At 44.9% G+C, this 19,271-nt stretch overlaps 1 protein-coding gene and 1 pseudogene across 20 annotated transcripts in view; one reads left to right on the top strand and one right to left on the bottom strand.

Moving 5' to 3' along the window:
* Positions 1 to 860: 860 nt before the first annotated feature.
* Positions 861 to 19,271, top strand: part of STN1 (STN1 subunit of CST complex) — a 44,193-nt gene continuing 25,782 nt past the window's right edge. For 7 of the 19 annotated variants that reach the window (XM_082722524.1, XM_082722522.1, XM_082722533.1 and 4 more), the window contains exons 1-4: positions 1,049 to 1,331; positions 1,622 to 1,816; positions 9,488 to 9,583; positions 15,778 to 15,846. In XM_082722524.1, coding sequence (XP_082578650.1) covers positions 1,313 to 1,331; positions 1,622 to 1,816; positions 9,488 to 9,583; positions 15,778 to 15,846 — 379 coding nt within the window. In that variant the 5' untranslated portion in view covers positions 1,049 to 1,312. Of the gene's footprint in view, positions 957 to 988; positions 1,332 to 1,621; positions 1,817 to 9,487; positions 9,584 to 15,777; positions 15,847 to 19,271 lie in introns of those variants that run through there. The other 12 variants (XM_082722528.1, XM_082722537.1, XM_082722538.1 and 9 more) reach the window with 7 other exon arrangements.
* On the bottom strand, positions 11,377 to 12,488 carry LOC309860398 (glyceraldehyde-3-phosphate dehydrogenase pseudogene; annotated as a pseudogene). The gene has a single exon. The product of its transcript is annotated as a glyceraldehyde-3-phosphate dehydrogenase pseudogene (transcript).

Genomic DNA, 19,271 nt, shown 5'->3' with positions numbered 1-19,271 from the left:
ATTGTCCATCCCAGCTGCTTGAAGTTCCTTCTCTGCTAAATAGTTTAGTAATTATCTCTTTAGCCACTACCTGCCTCCCCCAGGGAACGGCCTGCCAGGACGACCTCTACTCCTCCTTCCATTTTAGAGTCTCTATAAATTAGGAAGAACTCTTTTCATCTTGAGTAATGTCATGATGTCGCTTATTTATTTATTTATGGGAGTGGAATGTGGCTATCTTTTCTCACTTTAACTTAGGACCACTGGGGACAAGGTAGCCATGATTTACCAGAATGTCAGTTTTTCAAAATCTTTATATGCACAACATTCCAGAGTGTAAATGGAGTAAGAGGAAAGAAGACAAAATTTATTGTCATAATCGTGTGGGGCTAGCTTTGGGAGAACCAAGTGCTCACATTCATTCAAGAGCTCACATTTGGATACTGACATTATCTCCAAGCAAGACTGTAGAATCCCAATGTGTGTGTGTGTGTGTGTGTTAGCACATCACTCGCCAAGTGTAAATAAACATTTAAAATATGCCACAGGGCAATCCTGCTCTTAGTGTTGCGTTTTTTTATTTGTTTATTTAATATATCAGGAACCAACTCCCCGTTACTCCCACATCCACCCCACGCAAGAGCCAGTCCCAGGCTCCTGGGGGGCCTGACTCAGCATCCTGCAACAGGCGGGGGACAGGGTGAAAGGGAGACTTGGAGGATGGGGTTTGGGCAGTAGGAATTGCAGAGTCAGGTCCCAGGCCTCAGAGACTTGGGCTCTGTGCTCCAGCGGAAGCCCATGAAGGACGGATGGAGGAACCGAGGACTGCTCGGGCCCGCAAACGCCGGAGAGCCTGGCCGCCACCTGCCGGCGAGCTGGGGGCGGGGCCTCGCTGGGCGGGGGCGGGGCGGCGGGCGCGACGGGGCGGAGCCGTGGCGAGGCGCGGGCCGCGGGAGGGCAGGCCCCGGCCGGGAGAGGTGGGTCGGTGGCGGGCCCGGAGCGGTTCCCGCTGCAACTCGAGAGGCGCCCTGAGCCCCCGCGCGCTGGCGCCGGGCGGGGCCGAGGCGTCCGCGGCCTCAGAGCGCCCGGAAGGGCCGGGCCTGCGCGCTCCTGGGGGCCGGGGGCTGGTGGCGGGAGCGCGGCGGGAGGGGCTTCGAGCGGGTCTGCTAGTCGTTTCCGTTTTCCTCCTTGTCTGAGACTCATTCCCAGACCGGAAGGTGCCGGGGCCGAGCGACGCACAGTCCCACCCACCCGGACCCCCTTGTGTTTGGCCACGCGGGCCCCCATTCCTCTCCAGATCCCGCCCATCCAAGCGGTTTCAGGGTACGCCTGTATGGAGACAGCTCCCCAAGGTGAAAAGTTAGCCTTTAGCCGTTTTGAAGTTCGTACCTGGGGGGAAGGAGAAACACTCCCGTGGAGCAGAGGAGATGCCAGAGGGAGAGCCATAAGGGACGCACAGGCCCTCACCCGAGGAGTGCTTTTTTGCTCTAGGCCCGTGGCGTGAATTTGCCGGGCCCTGGACCCCTGCTTCTATCCCTCCCGGAGTTCGGCATAGCCGCCTGGAAGCAGCTTCGGGACCATGCTGCTTTCACCCTTTAAAAGCATTGCATCCTGATTGTGTGTGTGTGTGTCTCACATCTAGATCCTCCACTCAGTGACGCAGAGCCTTTCAGGGTTGGCTGCGAGCCAAACCCCAACTTCCCAATGCAGCCCGAATCCAGCCAGTGTGAAGAGGAGACCCCTTCCCTCTTGTGGGGCTTGGATCCAGTGTTTGTAGCCTTTGCAAAACTCTACATCGGGGATATCCTGGACTTAAAGGAGTCCCGCCAGGTACCAGGTATGTGGCTGGTGGGCCTGGAGGATGCCCAGGGCTGCACCTGCCCCTCACCCTTCTTTCTCCAAAGCTGCAGGAAGCTGGGGCTTAGTGGCTTTCAGGAGAACCTTCCCTGCTGCAGGCTCTGAAGATGACCTAGCGTGGACTCTCAAATGAATACTTTTCTGTGCAAGTTACAGAGTCTAAGTCTTATTTTTATTTTTTAAAATAAATGCGTGGGGAAGTAACCTTTGTACCCTGGAATGTTTGGGGTTTTTTGGTTTTTTTGTTTTGTTGGTTTTGGTCTGGCTTTGAGGTCTTTAATATTTTAACATGCCTGGTTGTTTTTCTCTGGGACAGCTGTTGGTGGAAAGCTTCAGTGGACCAGACATCTCTAGGCCTGTTCCCTGGCCTGGACATGTGACTCACCTGCAAAGCTTAGGTGTCCTCTTTGTAAAAAATGGGGATTAACCAGGCCTGATTTTCTTGTGGGATTTTCTTTTGTTTTCAGCTACTCAGAACCAAGTAATATAAACTCCCTGAGAGGAAATACATTATTTGCCTTATTCATCTTCATAATTCCAGTGCTTAGAACTGTGCCTGGCATGTGGTGGGCCCTTAGAAAGTAATTGGAGCAACAAAGTTATTATCAATGTAAAGTTAAAGAAATCATTTTTTTTTTTTTAAAGGTGGTTACTAAAGATAGGTTCTTCATGCCTAGAAACATAACAAATATAATTTGGGGTAGATTTAAATAATTCACATCGCTGTGTATGGATCTTCACATGTTTACTGTGCTAGGTGAGAAGTTTGATTCAACTCTTTGCTGTTTTGAGTGAAAAGCAAGCTGTGAGTCAGAAGTAGTCAAGAAGCTCAAGTATGCACGGTTTTAATGAGAGGATGTTTTGTGTGTTTCCAGTTCTAGGTACAAATATATTTGGAGGACCTTATTCTAAAGCCTTTTGTGCAAAATGCCTTGGTTTCCTAATTATTGTTGGAAATGATCTATGTTTGGTTTTTTGTGTTTTTTTTCTTGGAAGGCAGCCGTCCTCCCCCACAGTTGTCCATTTTCCAGAACAGGCTGGTATTCTTCACAGCTCATCTCAGGAAGAAAGTAATTCACACCAAATGCCAGCTTTGCATTTGAAAGAAAGGTCTTATAGAGGGTGGCTCAAGGAAATGTCTGGGCATGATAGGGGCTTAACTCTGCCTGCGAAGGACCTCATGATGTATTAACAGCCAACCAAGGAAAACGCATACTTTGCTAGGTCACTGGTAATGCTGTTTTAGATGTGATTTTGTTGCCAGGTGGACTGCGGAGACTCCTGACCCCGAGGCCTCCGTCCATCTTTTCCCAGAGATGTTGCCAGAAGCTCTTGGTCCCATTGCAAGAGACAATTCAAGGAGAGACCCAAGGCAAGGGTTGAGCGGTGCAAATCAGAAAGTTTATTAAAGCGAGAGTACACTCTCGACACAGAGGGAGGCAAACCATAAGAGACTCAACTTTAGGAATCAAACTGAGGGTTGCTGGAGGGGAGGTGGAGTGGAGGGATGGGGTAACTGGGTGATGGGCATTAAGGAGGGCATGTGATGTGATGAGCACTGGGTGTTGTATGCAATGAATCATTGAACTCTACTTCTGAAACTAATAATATACTATATGCTAATAAATTGAATTTAAAGAAAATTTAAAATAAAGTGAATGCAGGTGAGCCCAAGGGAGAGCTGCATCCCAGGTTTTGGGCTCCTGTCTTTTGACAGGTGTTAATTAGGGGTTGGAATATTTATTACCTGGGGAGGCATTTTTTTGAGGAGCGGGTCTTTGTGTCTTTTCCCCCTTCCTTGATCCAGGTTCTTGGCTTTGTTTGTCTTGAGCCTGTCTGATTTGATCCAGCTTCTTAAAGCTTTGTTTTGGGAGTGCTGCAGGGACAGGTCTCTGACTTCCCCCATAGCTAGCCATGACTCCCCCTTTTTTGGCCTCCAGGCATCCTGTAAAAACCTAACTGCTGACTGTAACAGTTTTTAAAATGAAACATCATGCTTGAAGCAGGCACCAACCATAATTGTAAGAGAGTGATCTTCTTGAGATTATGCTGTAGGGCTCAAGGGGTGGGAAATTCCCCTAGTCTGGGTTTTTCTTTCTATGTTGTTTTCATTGTTGTTTCTGGTTTGCTTTGAGGATAGGGGTTGTCCATGCCGACCCCTGGGGAAAGGAGCGGGCTAGAGCTTGAGTTGTCATTGGCCAGCGATTCAGTCATGCCTGCAAAATGAAACCCGAATAAAAACTCTGGACACCAGGCTCAGGTGAATTTTCCTGATTGGTAATCGTGCATTGATTTGTCAGGAGGGTGATCTGTTGTGTGGGTGTGGAAGCTTTGTGCTTGGACTCTTCCAGACCTTGTCCAATGGATCTCTTTAGTTAGTGAGTCCTGGTTTGTACCCTTCATTATAAAACTATAGTCATAAGTCTAGTACCTTCCTGAGTTGTGTCCCATTCTAACAAAACACCAAAGCCGAGAGAGTTGTAGGCCCCCTAAAGTTGTAGCCAGTTAGTCAGAAGTGTGGGTGGTTTGAGAACACCCCGATTCAGGGCTGGTGAGGGAAGAAAGCAATTTTGTGGGAGACTGTGCCTTTGACTTGAAATTTGACCTGACTTTGTATTTGTCATCCATCAGAATTGCCTTGCAAAATGGTTGCAGAATGTCTGCTTCTCTAAATTAATCTGCAAATTTAAACTAATAAAAAATATTATGAAAAAATAGTATCAAGTTTTGGGTGGTGGTGATGGTGGTATTTATAGGGTTGGGGGTCTTTTTTTTTTTTTTTAAAGATTTTGTTCATTTATTTGACAGAGAGAGACAGCAAGAGGGGGAACACAGGCAGGGGAAGTGGGAGAAGGAGAAGCAGGCTTCCTGCGGATCAGGGAGCCTGATGTGGGGCTCGATTCCAGGACCTTGGGATCGTGACCTGAGCCGAAGGCAGAGGCTTAATGACTGAGCCACCCAAGTGCCCCTTGGGGTCTTTTTTAAAAAAAAGATTTGTGAAAGAGAGAGGGAGAGAGAGGAGGAGTGTTGGGGGAGGGGCAGAGAGCGAGAATCTTCAAGTAGACTCTCCACTGAACATGGAGCCCATGAAGATCTCACCCCCATGAGACCATGACCTGAGCTGAAATCATGGGTTAACTGCTTAACCAACTGAGTCACCCAAGTGCCCCAGTTTTGGGGTCTTTTTTGCTTTATCTTTTTGTTTATAGCATGCAGAAATAGTCTTTATTATTCTAAATATCTGTGTCATAGACTTCAATAATGGGATAAATAATGAATCTGATGTTTAAATCAAAATCTGTTACTTAGGGGCGCCTGGGTGGCTCAGTGGGTTAAAGCCTCTGCCTTCAGCTCGGGTCATGACCCTGGGGTCCTGGGATCGAGCCCCACATTGGGCTCTCTGCTCGGCGGGGAGCCTGCTTCCTCCTCTCTCTCTCTCTTCTTTTTTTTTTTTTTAAAGATTTTATTTATTCATTTGACAGATCACAAGTAGGCAGAGAGGCAGGCAGAGAGAGGAAGGGAAGCAGGCTCCCTGCTGAGCAGAGAGCCCGACACAGGGCTCGATCCCAGGACCGTGGGACCATGACCTGAGCCGAAAGCAAAGGCTTTAACCCACCAAGCCACCCAGGCGCCCTTCTCTTCTCTCTTCCTGCCTCTCTGCCTACTTGTGATTTCTGTCAAATAAATGAATAAAATCTTTAAAAAAAAATGTTACTTATATTATCTAATCTTAGAGGGTCTGATGAAGTGGGAATAGTGCTTTTGTAAGAATTATATGCAAAATAGTATCTTGGGCACTTGAATATTATTAGACATCAATTAAATTTTTTTTTTTTTTAAGATTTTGTTTATTTATTTATTTGACAGACAGAGATCACAAGTAGGCAGAGAGGCAGGCAGAGAGAGAGGAGGAAGCAGGCTCTCTGCCGAGCAGAGAGCCCGATGTGGGGCTCGATCCCAGGACTCCGGGATCATGACCTGAGCCGAAGGCAGAGGCTTTAACCCACTGAGCCACCCAGGTGCCCCTAGACATCAATTAAATAATGACAGACTAAAAAGAGATCAATCAAAAGTACTTTTCAAAGAGAGAAGCCAGGCGAATATCTTGCTGTGGTGGTGGCAGTTTGGGGATAGGCTGCCATGAAAGCTGACTTAGTCCTCCCTGTGTGACCCGGGTCCCTCAACCCTCCCCACATGACCCTATTCCTTCCTGGGGACCTAATGGTCCAGGAGATCCCCCAGTATGTTTGGGCCTCTGGGGGCTGCATGTGGAACAGAGGCAGCAGGAACAGAAGGACCATGTGGGGAAGGCTTCAGCTTGAACTTCCCCGTCAGCCAGGATCTGTTGTTTGGGTGGTTTTCTGTTGTTTGCTTCCTGAGCTTTCTTTCAGTCGACAGAGCCACCATCCAACTTTTTTTTTTTTTAATTTTTTTTAAGATTTTATTTTTATTTATTTGTCAGAGAGAGAGAGAGAGAGAGAGAGCGAGCACAGGCAGGCAGAGTGGCAGGCAGAGGCAGAAGGAGAAGCAGGCTTCCTGCCCAGCAAGGAGCCCTCTGTGGAACTTGATCCCAGGACACTGGGATCATGATCTGAGCCAAAGGCAGCCGCTTAACTGACAGCCACCCAGGTGTCTCCATCCAACTATTTTTAAGCTCTTCTGTCGTAGAATAGAATCTTCTCTTGATAGAAGGACGTGGTCCTCTGCACTTCTTGTCCGTCCCTTCAGCTTCTTCTCGTGCGTTGCATTTCTGATACGTGTAGTCATGTTTCTCTACAGGTGGACACGTGCCTTCTCTATTCCCAAACAGTGTGTTTTCTCCTTGCTTGATTTCCTCTGAATGTTTTGATTCAACCCATGCATTAGTTTCTCCTGAATTTGCTCTCCTTTATTCAGAGATGCTTTAGAGATGTTTTCTATATCAATTGCTTGAGTTTGGAAGGATTTTTTGCATTTTTGAGTGACTCTGTCTGCCCTTCAAGGTGAACCACTGTCAGTGTAGAAGATAAAAGTTTAGGGAGCACCCTTTTCGGTGCTTTCTTTGAGAGAGAGTCTGTTGTGTCTTCAGGTGAAGACCTGTTCAGATTTTTATCTAGTGGCCTGACACAGTTGGTAACCTTGGAGGGTTGGCCTCCATCGCAGGTGACTTGAGCACCCTCACTGGCTTGTGTCATTAGTCCTGGCTTTTTATCACCTTTTCATACACTTCAACCCAGGCAAAGCACCTTTTGGCTAGCTCTGTTTCCCTTCTTAAAGTGTGTCGGCTCTTTACTATAAAACCACCATAGTAGCGCATGGCAGGGTGTCCCAGGGAAACCCAGAGAGTCCTGGGACTATCTTGAATTTCCAGACGTCACCAGAAGAGGACCCTGCAGTTGGGAAGACATTTCAGGGATAGGCAGTGGGCTCTCCAATAGGTCCTGAGGCCTCCATAGTTCTGCTTCCTACTACTAATGTCCTGGGGGCCACAAGTGACCACATGGAACCCTGTAAAGTGTTCTGTCTCTAATGCCAACAGATGCCTGGCAACCAGGACAGACCAGCCATTGAGATGGGGGTAGGGGAAGACCAGTCAGGTTCTAGAAAATGGTTCCCTCTAACTTTTCTCTGCTCAGTGCACCAGTAGACAGTGTTATTACCTGTCCAGTGCTTTTCGGGAAACAGAAAGGGCTGGCTGCAGCCGGAAAACAGCATGGAGCTCAGGCCACTTCAACCACTCCCCCCTGGCCCTATAGCAGACCCAGTAGTGCCATGCCATAGCTCTTCTCTGGACATAAGCGTGTTAGGCCATGGTGCTGGGGAACACTTCAGTAGAGGACTCCGTGTCCACATCCCTAGGGTAGGCCCATAGTCTCCTGATTTACCCTCCTTTCTGCCGCCAGGAAGTCTGAGCTTGCCTGCAGTGGTCCTGCAGGACTCTCCCTCTGAAGTCGCCCATTTCCCTTTGTGTTTGGTCAGTGGAGGCAGGTGGGGGCAAAGGCCCCAAGGGTCTCACGAAACGAGTAACTAAGGGACCTGGATAACAATCCTAAGAACACAGGAGGAGTCGATCGGAACTGTCCTGCTCTTAAAATTGCATGGATTTTCTGTGGAGCCTGGCTCCACCCTTCGGGGATGACACAGTGATTCCGGCTCCTTCCCCTGTAAGGGCCTGCCATTTCAGCTCATGGCCCACACAGTTACCCCGTGCATGGTCTCTAGCCAACCAAATATTCTTTAGAAGGATGCCCTGCTTGGGAGAGGAACCTTCTTTAGGGTAAATTGCCACCATTTTTCCCCCCTTCCAACCACATCTGACTTTCCTAGAATCTCCAGTGGGCTGAGGCTCAGAGCCTTCTTATCCATCCTCTGTGACTCTTCATGAGTGACTTGTCCCCAACCCCTTTATCCACATGGGATACCATCAGCAGAGGCCAGTCTGGGGGTGTTGAAGGGCATCAGGGTTCAGGCCACAGGTCTGTCCCACCGTCTAACCCCATGGATGTGGAGAACAGAGGCTCTGACCAGGCTTGATGGGGAGGGAGGAGTTGGCCAAAAGTCGGTGCTGATGAATCTTTGTTTACAGGTCAGATCTTCATCGAAAAAGGAAATTGCCACTTAGACAGTTATAGCCCCTTTCTGCAAGTGAAGAATTCAGCCATTATGGGGGAAAAAAACAGGCTGGAGAAGATTTTAGTCTGGGCTAAAGAGCAGCAGGAAACGGACGCACGTGCAAGTAGCTTACACCAAAAGGGTCAGGATGTCAGGGGGCTGCAGACAGGAAGCCTGCAGGGGCCAGGATAGCACTGGCACCCAGGATTGGAATCAGGGAGTCCCTGCAGCCAGGAGTCCCTCTGTCTGTGTCCCTTCCTAGGTCTAAAAAGGCATGTAAGGTTTCTCCTCTCAGTTTTCTCCTCTGGTGGGAACCTGCCTGCTGGCATCTGTCCTCTGAGTTTGGAGAATAGTTTTAAAAAAGAGAAGTTTGGGGGGCACCTGGGTGGCTCCGTTGGATTAGCGTCTGACTTGACTTTTGGTTTTGGCTCAAGTTATGATCTCAGGGGTCCTGGGATCAAGTCCCCATCAGGCTTCGCACTCAGCGGGGAGTCTGCTCCAAGATTCTCTCCCTCTGTCCCTTCCCCTACCCCATTCACTTGTGTACATGTGTTCTCTTCCTCTCTCTCAAATAATTTTTTTTTTTTAAGAGAGAAGTTTTTGAGTTATAATCTCCTGGCTCCAAAGAGCAGCATTTTTTTTTTTTTTAATTTGGTAACATAATTTATCTTCTCTTTAAAAAAAAAAAAAAAAATCAATGTTAATTCATAGAAATGATGACCGGCTTTCTAGAAAAGTGCTAGTAAAAAAAATCAAGTCTTTCCTATGATTTCCTCTTTTCTTTTGCAATCCCTCAAAATAGATTTGGTCTCATAATCTAATGACTGTTTTCAGGCCTGTTGTGAGAGGTCCACAAGAAGGCACATTTCATTTTCGCAAATGGAAAGGTTAACCAAATCTAGCTGGGCAATGTTGGTTTTCTCTTTTCTGCATTAGTACAGGCTTCTTTAAAACCAAACTGTCTACTTTGGACCCTTAAGGAAAAGACATCTGAATTTCTTAGGGCTTGCCATTTGTCAAGGACTGATTTCTTTTCTTTTCTTTTTTTTTTTAATTTCAGGTGTATTTTTTTACAAGGGGCACCCAATAAAGCAGGTAGAGATCTTGGGAACTGTAATTGAAAGGAGAGAAAAAGATGCTTTCTACAGTTATGGAGGTAAGAACAATTGTGTCTGGCATGGAGTTTATGTGGAAGGACCTCCCTTAGCTGATCCTTGCCTTTGAAGCAACGGCAGCCTTTCCGAGTGGCTGGGGACGCTTATGGAGCCCACACACTTCTCCTTTCTTAGGAGCCCCTTGGAGCCACCGACGTGGACTGAGAATAAAATGAAGCAAAATGTAGGAATGCAGCTGATGAATACTGTCGAATGACAGCTGATAGGGAGTTAGGAGGTAGAAGAATTAAAATATGACCGTGTTGATCAGGGACAGACACCTGATACTGGAGGGCATAGCTGTAAATAGCAATGGATGGTAGCAGATGTTTATATTGATACCTTTAAAAATAAAAAGGCCAGGGGCGCCCGGTTGGCTCAGCCGTTAAGCATCTGCCTTCGGCTCAGGTCATGATCCCAGGGTCCCTGGGATTGAGCCTCACATTGGGCGCTCTGCTCAGTGGGAAGCCTGCTTCTCCCTCTCCACTCCCCCTGCCTCTGTTCCCTCTCTCGCTGTATCTCTGTCAAATAAATAAATAAAATCTTAAAAAAAATAAAATAAAAATAAAAAGACGAGATTAATGTTAAGGAAGACTCTCCCAAGAAGACAGGGAGGTATGAAAAATAATTGACAAGATTTATATTCAAAACAGGAATTTTAAAAGGCCTTTTGGTACTCAGGGCTGAATATCTATTATCAGAAAATTTCTGTCTCCTTATGATGATACAAACTAAATAAAGGATTTCTGTAGTTTGGACACCAGCGATTAGCGTTGTGGGTCTTGAGTTTTTTCATTGAGTTTAATGTAAGCATTTTAATCTGTTGCCTTGTGCAGCTCTTAGAGTCTCCACAGTTAAGAGGCCAAGCTGGGTATTTCCTGGGAAACTGAACTTTGGATTCCAAACCTTTGCTTTTAATTAGCAGCGTTGCTTTCTGTTGTGTTGCCCTGGGTTTGTGTCCTTGCTCTACTTGTGGAAACATAGAAGGCAGTTGAACTAGGGGACGAAGAACATCACCCTGGCGGTCTGTGCGCCTTAGATAATGTAGAGTATGGATGCATCTTGTTGTATTTCCTCAACGTGTTCATTTTCCTGAGGATGATTGTCTCGTGCTTATGAAATAACGTGTGAGGGAGGTTTCTCGTGCCTTCTTCTCTTCCCCAGCATCTATATTTTTTAAACTCCAAAATAGATCATCTTGTCAGGCATTCCCATACTGGATCTCTTCTCTATTTTACCAGAGGTATTGGTTCTGTTTTTCTCCAGACAGTTTAAGAAGTACTCGCCAGTTTCCTATAACATACTCAGCTGTGGGCAAGTACATTTTCTATAGTATAATCAGGTACTTCCTCTCCAAATCCCACTGATGAAGTAACAATTTCAGGTTACAGAGCACTTTTACATGTGTACTTTTGTGTCATTCTCCTCCTGAGGTTTTGAAATAGAAAGGAGAGATGTTCTTTCCATTTTGTTGATGAGGAAAAGAAGGCTCAGTCACTTGCTCAAGATTCCACTGATGGAGGTTTATAGGCCCAATCTGCTTACTGATTCCATTGTGATGTATAGTCTCCATATAACTCAATTTGATTTTTCTCTGTCCCATCACCTCACCAGAAATCAACTTTGTCTGTTTTTTGTTTTTTGGTTTTTGTGTGTGTGTTTTTTTTTGCTGGAGACAGTATATTTCGTTGATGGTACATGACAAAGTAGGGGTTCCCAAACCCACCCCTTCTCAGGGTTCTGATGGACCTCTACTCTCTAGAGGTCAGGAGATTCTTAGTATATTGGGGGATGAGTTGGGGCAAGGACTCCCCAGCAGCTGAGGGCCTTTCTCTTCCTCTTGCTCTCACCAGGGCTGGTGGTCCAGGGGTCCCTTATTCCTTGGAGGCCATGTGAACTTTAAGGCTCTCCCCCTGGTTGCTGTAACCAAATTGATTGTTATACCAGGAAATAAGCTTGACAAAGTGTCATGAGGGCAATGCCAGCCCCATCATTGAAGGTGGGAGAGTGGGTATCACTGTGAAAGTTGCAGGATACAGCTTGGTCCCCAGTGTACCCCAGGATGCCTTTGAAGGGACCTTCTGATGCTTGCTTCACCACCTTCTTGATGTCTTTGTATTTGGCAGCTTGCTCCAGGCGGCAGGTCAGATCCACAACTGACACATTGAGGGTGGGGACACGGAAGGCTGTACCATTGGGCTTTCTGTTCAGCTCAGAGATAGCCTTGTCTACAGCCTTGGCAGCACCAGTAGAAGGAGGGATGATGTCCTGGGCAGCCCTTCAGCTATCACACCTCAGAGGGGCTGTCTCTGGTCTTCCAGGTGGCAGTGATGGTATGGACTGTGGTCATGAGTCCCTCCACAATGCCGGAGTTGTCATGGATAGTGCAGGAGGCATTGCTAACAATCTTGAAGGAGTTGTCACACTTCTCATGGGTCACACCCATCCAAACATGGTGGCATCAGCAGAAACTGAGATGATGAACCTCTTGACCCCACACTCCAGCTGAGCCCCAGCCTTCTCCATGGTGGTGAAGGCCCCAGTGGACTCCCCTATGGACTCGGCACCACCTCACCCCGTTTGATGTTGGCAGGATCTCACTTTAGAAGGTGGAGATGGGCTTTCCATTGATGACAAGTTTCCCATTCTCAGCCTCGACTGTGCCGTTGATCTTACAGTGGTGGAATCACGCTGTAGAGCGTAGACCATGTTGTTGAGGTCCACCAAGGGGTCATTGATGGAGACAATGTCTACTTCGCCAGAGTTAAAAGCGGCCCTGGTGACCAGCACCTGATACGGCCAAATCCGTTTACTCTGACCTTCCCCATTGTGTCTCAGGGATGCTGGGGCACTGCACCGGGAGGTGCGGCTGTTTGTCGGGTGGGGAGAGACCTGGACAGAGCCCCTCTGGTCTTTGATTGTTTTTGAGGTCACATGAAAGAGGCTATTCAAGGATCTTCATCCTGGCCCTAAAACCAGGCCAGTTACTGTACCTGTGACCTAAAGGGGCTTCACTTAGCCCCTTTCCCATTCTAGAAATCTTAAGGAGATAGGTATGACTGTTCCCCAATAAATGTTCTTTTCAGGGTGGAGGCTAGAACCAACGAGACACATCTGTGGGCAGTGGGAAAACAAAAAGCACCTGAAGGTTGGGGTAATTGAGAACAGAAAGAAGTTTAGTTCTTGTGAGGCCTGTTCAGGGGCGAGCTGCACCCTCCCTGCTGTCCTCAGGGCCAGCTTGGCTCTTGGGCCACCGGCCAGGCAGCCACTCCTCGCTGTCCTGGGTCTTGCACCACCTGACTCACTATAGTTCTGTCCTGGGGGGTGTTTCCTGTTCCCACTGACTCATTCCATTGCTGAAACAAAAGGCCAGTGGCCCCGGTGGTGCTGCCCAACCGGGGAGGATGTTGTGCAGCTCTGCAAGGATGCTCCCTTTCCGGGGCATTCCAGCAGCCAGACTTCAGGCTGCCGGCTCCCAGCACCTGTTGGGAGACGTTGCAGGCCAGAAAGTCCAAGGGTTTGGTAGCCGTGCCTGGCAGAGCACTTGGCAGCAACTCAAGCTCACACCTAGAATCCTGGGAGACTCTACTGTTAATGTTTCCACATTTTCTAGAACAAACGTTCATGTGCTCATGTTTTTACTTTACATGATAAACCAAGATTTTACACTGGCCAGAGAAGTGGTGTGCCTAGAGGTATCATACAGTCGTTTTTGAACTCAGAATGTCCTCATTGATTTATTTTAAAATGACACTCCTATCATAAAATAAAATTTAAAACTAGAGAAATTTTTACTGAAGTACATAAAAGTCATGGGAAACCCTATAAATAAGATAAAAACAATGTCACTGTTTGGATGAACGTTCCTCTTCATGTTTTTTACTTGTTCCTAATATTGGGGAAATAGAGATGTGTCCTATTTCCTTGTACTATTATGCATATTTTCTTCTCTTAAAATCTCCGAAATGAGGCTTATAATCAGGATGTACATTCGGTGTGGAGTTCCGTTCCAATGTTCCAGAAAAACCCTGCTATTATCATTTCACTGTCTTAAAGTCATTTCTGTCAAAATACACTACTTAATGTTTTACATAAATTAGATTATATATAAGATTTCTTTTTTAAAATGAATCATGATATCTTTTAATAGCAGTGAACATAAATCTTCATTATAACTTTTTATATGGTATGCCACTGTAATTTATTTAACAAATTCCATATTTATAAGCATTTAGATTATCTCCAACTAACAATATTATAAACAATGTTGCAACAAACAGCCTTATACAAGATGTGTAAATCTGTGTGTGTATTCTGTTTTTCTCTTCAGGATAAATTTCTGGAAGTAATCACTAAGTCAAAGAGTATATACATTTAAAAAATCAACACGTTTCCAAACTTGCTCTTTAGAAATTTGATATGAATTTATATTCCCATTAACAGCATATGAGGATATCAGTATTTTTAATGTTTGTCATTCTAATGGTTGAGAAATTATTTAAGTTTGTTCTTTTCCTGGTAACTAATGAGTTTAGTATACTGACACATATGTATTTGGCTGTTTTTATATTTTCCGTAAATTATGTATTCTTTCTCCTTGCCATTTTTAGTCTAGTGGTTCTGATCTTTTCTTTTTCTTTTTTTTTTTTTAATATTTTATTTATTTATTTGACAGACAGAGATCATAGATAGGCAGAGAGGCATAGAGAGAGAGGGGGAAGCAGGCTCCCTGCTGAGCAGAGAGCCCAATGTGGGGCTTGATCCCAGGACCCTGAGATCATGACCTGAGTGAAGGCAGAGGCTTAACCCACTGAGCCACCCAGGGACCCGGTTCTTATCTTTTCTTATTCATTTGTATGAGCGAGCTATCTATCTATCTATCTATCTATCTATTTGTTTGAAAGGGGGAGCAGAGGGAGAGAGAGAATCTCAAGCAGACTCTGTGCTGAGTGCAGACATGGGGCTTGATCTCACAACCCTGAGATCATGACCTGAGACAAAATCAAGAGGCAGATGCTCAACGGATTGATCCACCCAGGCGCCCCTGTGTGAGCTCTTTATGTATTAAGACCCTCGCCCTGTCATTTGGAAAATTGCTGTAAGGTATTACTTTTTAGTTGGCCTTCTATATCAGACTTTTAAAAATGAGTTCTAATCTTCAAGTCTGGTTAAAGAAGTCTCTTCCAACCAACTGTAAGCCCAAGGTCCAAACATATTTACCCATATTTTCTTCCTATCTATTTTTAAGTTTACCTGTTTTTCATTTAATAAAAATCTATTTAGAATTTATTTTCCTATAAGAAATATTTTTCTTGGCTTCTGCTTCCAGTGCAGGTTTAAACCAGTAATAAAAAAATTTGCCTTATATTCTGTATTACATGTGCATTTACAACAGTCTCACTGATGATTTTTTTAAAAAACCACTGGTCTCAAAAACAAAACAAAACAAAACAAAACAAAAAAAAACCACTGGTCTCTTTTTTTTGAGGTTTTCAGAAATTAGAGAAAACACCTCTCATACCAAACAACTCCAGTTCCTCCGCAATTATAAATCCATGTACAATGGGAATTCTATATGTGTGTGTTGCACTAGGGATAAAATAAGCCAAAATTATTTATGTGATTAAAGTATAAATATGTTCCAGTATGAAAACAAAACTTTGGTCTTCTGCAATATACTTGGCTTTCCTTTTGTCCCCTGCAGTATTAAGGACTGGGCAGAAGCTCATTCATAAAGAGAAGTGGGATGCTTTGTCTTGGGAGGCTGTGGAGCTTGTGAAAGGGTGGATGGTGAGAGATGGTTGCCCTCCGAGTCTTTTCACCATGGGCTGTATCAGCGCACTCTTGCTTCAGGGTGGGAGGCCAAAGCCCAGTTTGCATGTTAGCATTCATGGAGATGTCTGTACTTAAGCTCCTGAGGACGGTGAGGACAGGAATCACCGGTACCTCCAAGGCGGACTGAGTGAAATGTTGACTGCCTTAGGCTCACGTATCACAACGAGCCGTGCAGACGGGCATTTCCTGTCGGTGTACCTGCAGACATTACTTCTGGGAATGGAAGGAGAGTTTCACGAGGGGTTAGCCCAGCCAGGCTATTGAAAGATGCATTTTGGGGTATGGCTGAATGCGATGACGACCCGCTCATTCACTCACGATGCCCGGATCTCTCTTCTGCCCTTTTGCACTTCTCTTGCAGTGGACGACAGCACTGGAGTTATCAATTGTATCTGCTGGAAAAAGTCGAACAATCACGAGGCTTCATCAGGTACTTTCATTGGACATCCTCCTCTACTTTCCAGCTAACCAATGGTGTTTACTCAAGGGGGCTCATCAGAGCAACTATAGGGCTAAGTTTACATATTTGGCCACTGGTGAATTCTGTGGATCAGCCTGAAGCACTAAACCTGAAGCTCTGGGCCCTCGGCTGACTGATGTCACAGAAGAGCAAGTCATATTTCTTTCTGCTATCTCCTCTTTGGTGCTCACTTCCTTCTGAGCCTGCCTGCCAGCGTAGGACCAGGTCGCGGGGAGGTGGAGCATTTCCTTTTACTGTGGTCATTATCACGGAAGTCGAGGTGTTTTAGCCTAGTTGCCAGTCGGCTCAGAATCCCTTTGTTCCACATGTAACCCTTAACCAAAGGTTTTGGAGATTTTTCCTTTTGCATGATGGCCACTAACGTCTGTGCTGCCATGATCCAGATTTTCTGAAATCTCAGGGATACCAGAAATTCTAAGATTGATGAGAAGGTAAATAGGATTCCTTTGAAGTTAACTATTGAGTAACATGAACTAAAAAGAAACTTTATTTATTGTTTTTAAAGATTTTGTTTATTCGAGAAAGAGAGAGAGAGAGTGAGAGAATGAGAGAGAGCACGAGCAGGGAACAGAGGTAGAGGGGCAGAGGGAGAAGCAGACTCCCTGCTGAGCAAGGAGCCTGATGGAGGCTCCATCCCAGGAACTTGGGATCATGACCTGAGCCAAAGGCAGTCACTTAACCAACTAAGCCACCCAGATGCTCTGGAAAGAAACTTTAAAATTGTATATTGAACCCACTAACTATAACTGAAACAGCATTTGGAATTCCTTGAGTATATTTTAATAGGCCCTAGGGAGTTTTTTCAGTTAAGTTCATAATTAAAAAAAAAAAAATATTGGACAATACTGATGATCAGTACACACGGGGCAGTGCCATACACACTGGGGTCATTCATGAAATACTGCCTGCTATACCATCTAACATCTGTATCCATCTCCTTGGGTGATACACGGTGTCTTTCCTCTTTGCCATTACCTGCCAGGATCTCAGCTTTTTACTTTGACTGTCCGGACCAGTGCAGTGGCTCTTCACTTAATTTTTGGACGTATTTACATTTAGAACTTGGCCACCAGTTTCCTATGACTTCAGTGTTCCATTCCTTATTTGGGAACATCTTAATCATTGGCACTGCTTTGCTTAGGACGCTTTGTAGGTATAAAAAAAAAAAAAAAAAAATTAAGGAGTGTGCCCAGGTGGCTTAGAGGGTTAAGCCTCTGCCTTCTTCAGCTCAGGTCATGGTCTCAGGGTCCCTGGAATTGGGCTCTCTGTTCAGCTTGGAGTCTGCTTCCCCCTCTCTCTCTACCTGCCTCTCTGCCTACTTGTGATCTCTCTCTGTGTTAAATAAATAAAAATCTTTAAAAAAAAAAATTAAGACAACAGGTTTTATACGGCTGTTTCAGAGCTAAGAAATAAACCTATAAGACAATCAGATTCTTGAATTTTCATATAGCTGTGTCTAGGATATTAAAATCAATTTGCAGACTTACAGTTTTAGTGTTGTCAAAACCTTCAATCAGAGCATGTTGTTTGAATATATGTGCTTGTTTCAGGCCATGGAGCAGCAGACTTGTTCTCTACAGGGTCAGATAGACAATGTTTTCTGCTTTGTGGGCTCTCTGGTCTGCACCTTGATTACCCAGCGTTGCCATGGGGATACAGAAGCGGCCACACACAGTACATACAGTAAAACTTTATTTACCAAAACAGGTTGTGGGTGGATTTGGCCCAGGGGCTGTAGGTTGCTGATTCCTATTTTAGACATTGTTCTAATTTCCAAAATCGACTTTTTTTTTTTTTTTTTTTTTTTTAAAGAATGACCTTAGGAATACTGTATAACTTATATTTAGTCATTTTTTAGATAAAATGGCTACTGAGAGTGAGATTTTTAAAAGATTTGTAAGTAGATGAATAGATGAACCGTCACGGTGGGCAGCCTTAATTGGAAATTCCTTTGAGAATAAAAAGAGTAAGAGCACAAGGAGAAAGCCCAAAAAGGATTCTCATCATGTTACATACAAAGTGATATTTTAAAATTATTCCTGACTAGCCCATTCTCTCCTTTTCATCTAATTGCCCTCAATTTAAAAGCTTTCCCCTGGAATGTAGCCAATGAAGACAATTTTTTTTAAACAAAATTTAGTCTGAGTCAAAATCTTGTTCTAGTCCGTTAAGGTGTATGAGAATAGGCCATTAATTCCTATAAATTAAATTGGACTGGCTTGTGAGACAAATTAAGAAAGCTTGACCCTTGATACTAGAACTTTGGGGGTGGGGAGGTGCTATCTCCCAGCATGGAATAGGCTACTTAAAATGCAGTCGGTCAGGCTCCAGCCATCTCATTAGGTTCACCAAATTACAGAGCTCAAGCCGTCCTTTCAAGAGTTTGGCTCACCCTTTAAATGAAAGCTGGGCCTCGTTCTCAGACTGGCTGCCTGTCCAGTCATTTCAGCAGTGCTGTAGGAAGCATTTATTATGACGTGTTTTCAGTTCAGCCCAAGTACAAGGTGGCTGGACGGGACAGGAACACAGATGGAATAACGTTTTATAAAGTAACACTTGGGTGTTTTTTGAAGAAAGCCGGTAAGCTGAGTACCGTTAGTGCCGATAGTGTCTAGATTCCTAGGTGTTGGTTACTGGATATAGAGTGCCCCATACTCCCTGGTTGCTCTTTCCCCGGATAAGGTAGATGCGGTACAAGAAAAGTAGTGCCTTTGCACTTTACAAAGCCACAGTCATCTAAGTTGTGTTAGATTAGAAAGACAGTGCGATCAATAGGCTAATAGAACCTTTGTTCATTCATTATAGGAACACTAAGTGTATGACAGACCAGCAATGAATCAAGAGCAGGAAATACAGGAGCATTTAACAAATGTTGTTGGCTCAGGTAGATAAAAATATTTTTTAAAAGAGGTGACCGTGATCTGTATCTTCCAGCTTGCATGACATAACCCAAAGAAGATGGAGTTGTGTATTTATCACAGCAAATATGGGGTATACATGTTAAACTCTGATAAGTCCTTAGCTGTTAAAGCACCAAAAACTATCATCAGTGACCATAGGATAGACTAAACATTTTTTTCAAACTTTTATGTAGTAAAATGAAATAAAAAAGCATAGAAAAGCAGTGGAATGGGGGAGGGGGGGGAGTGGATGTAATGAGCAGAACTGAGAAAGCTTCCCTAAAAATTTTTCAGAAGTTAACATGAAGTATTCAAAATACGTGAAGGATACATAGAATGAGTAAGATGATTTCTTACACATAAAGAAATACAGAGAACGAATCATCTTATATAAAAACATAGAGCCTGTCTGGCAGCAAAAATAAAACATCATGGAATCATTATATATTTTTTAAGGTACTAAACATCCAAGCC

This window comes from Mustela nivalis (genome assembly GCF_964662115.1).
Source record: "Mustela nivalis genome assembly, chromosome: 2".
NCBI lineage: Eukaryota > Metazoa > Chordata > Mammalia > Carnivora > Mustelidae > Mustela > Mustela nivalis.
This window is presented reverse-complemented; position numbering and strand designations above follow the sequence as displayed.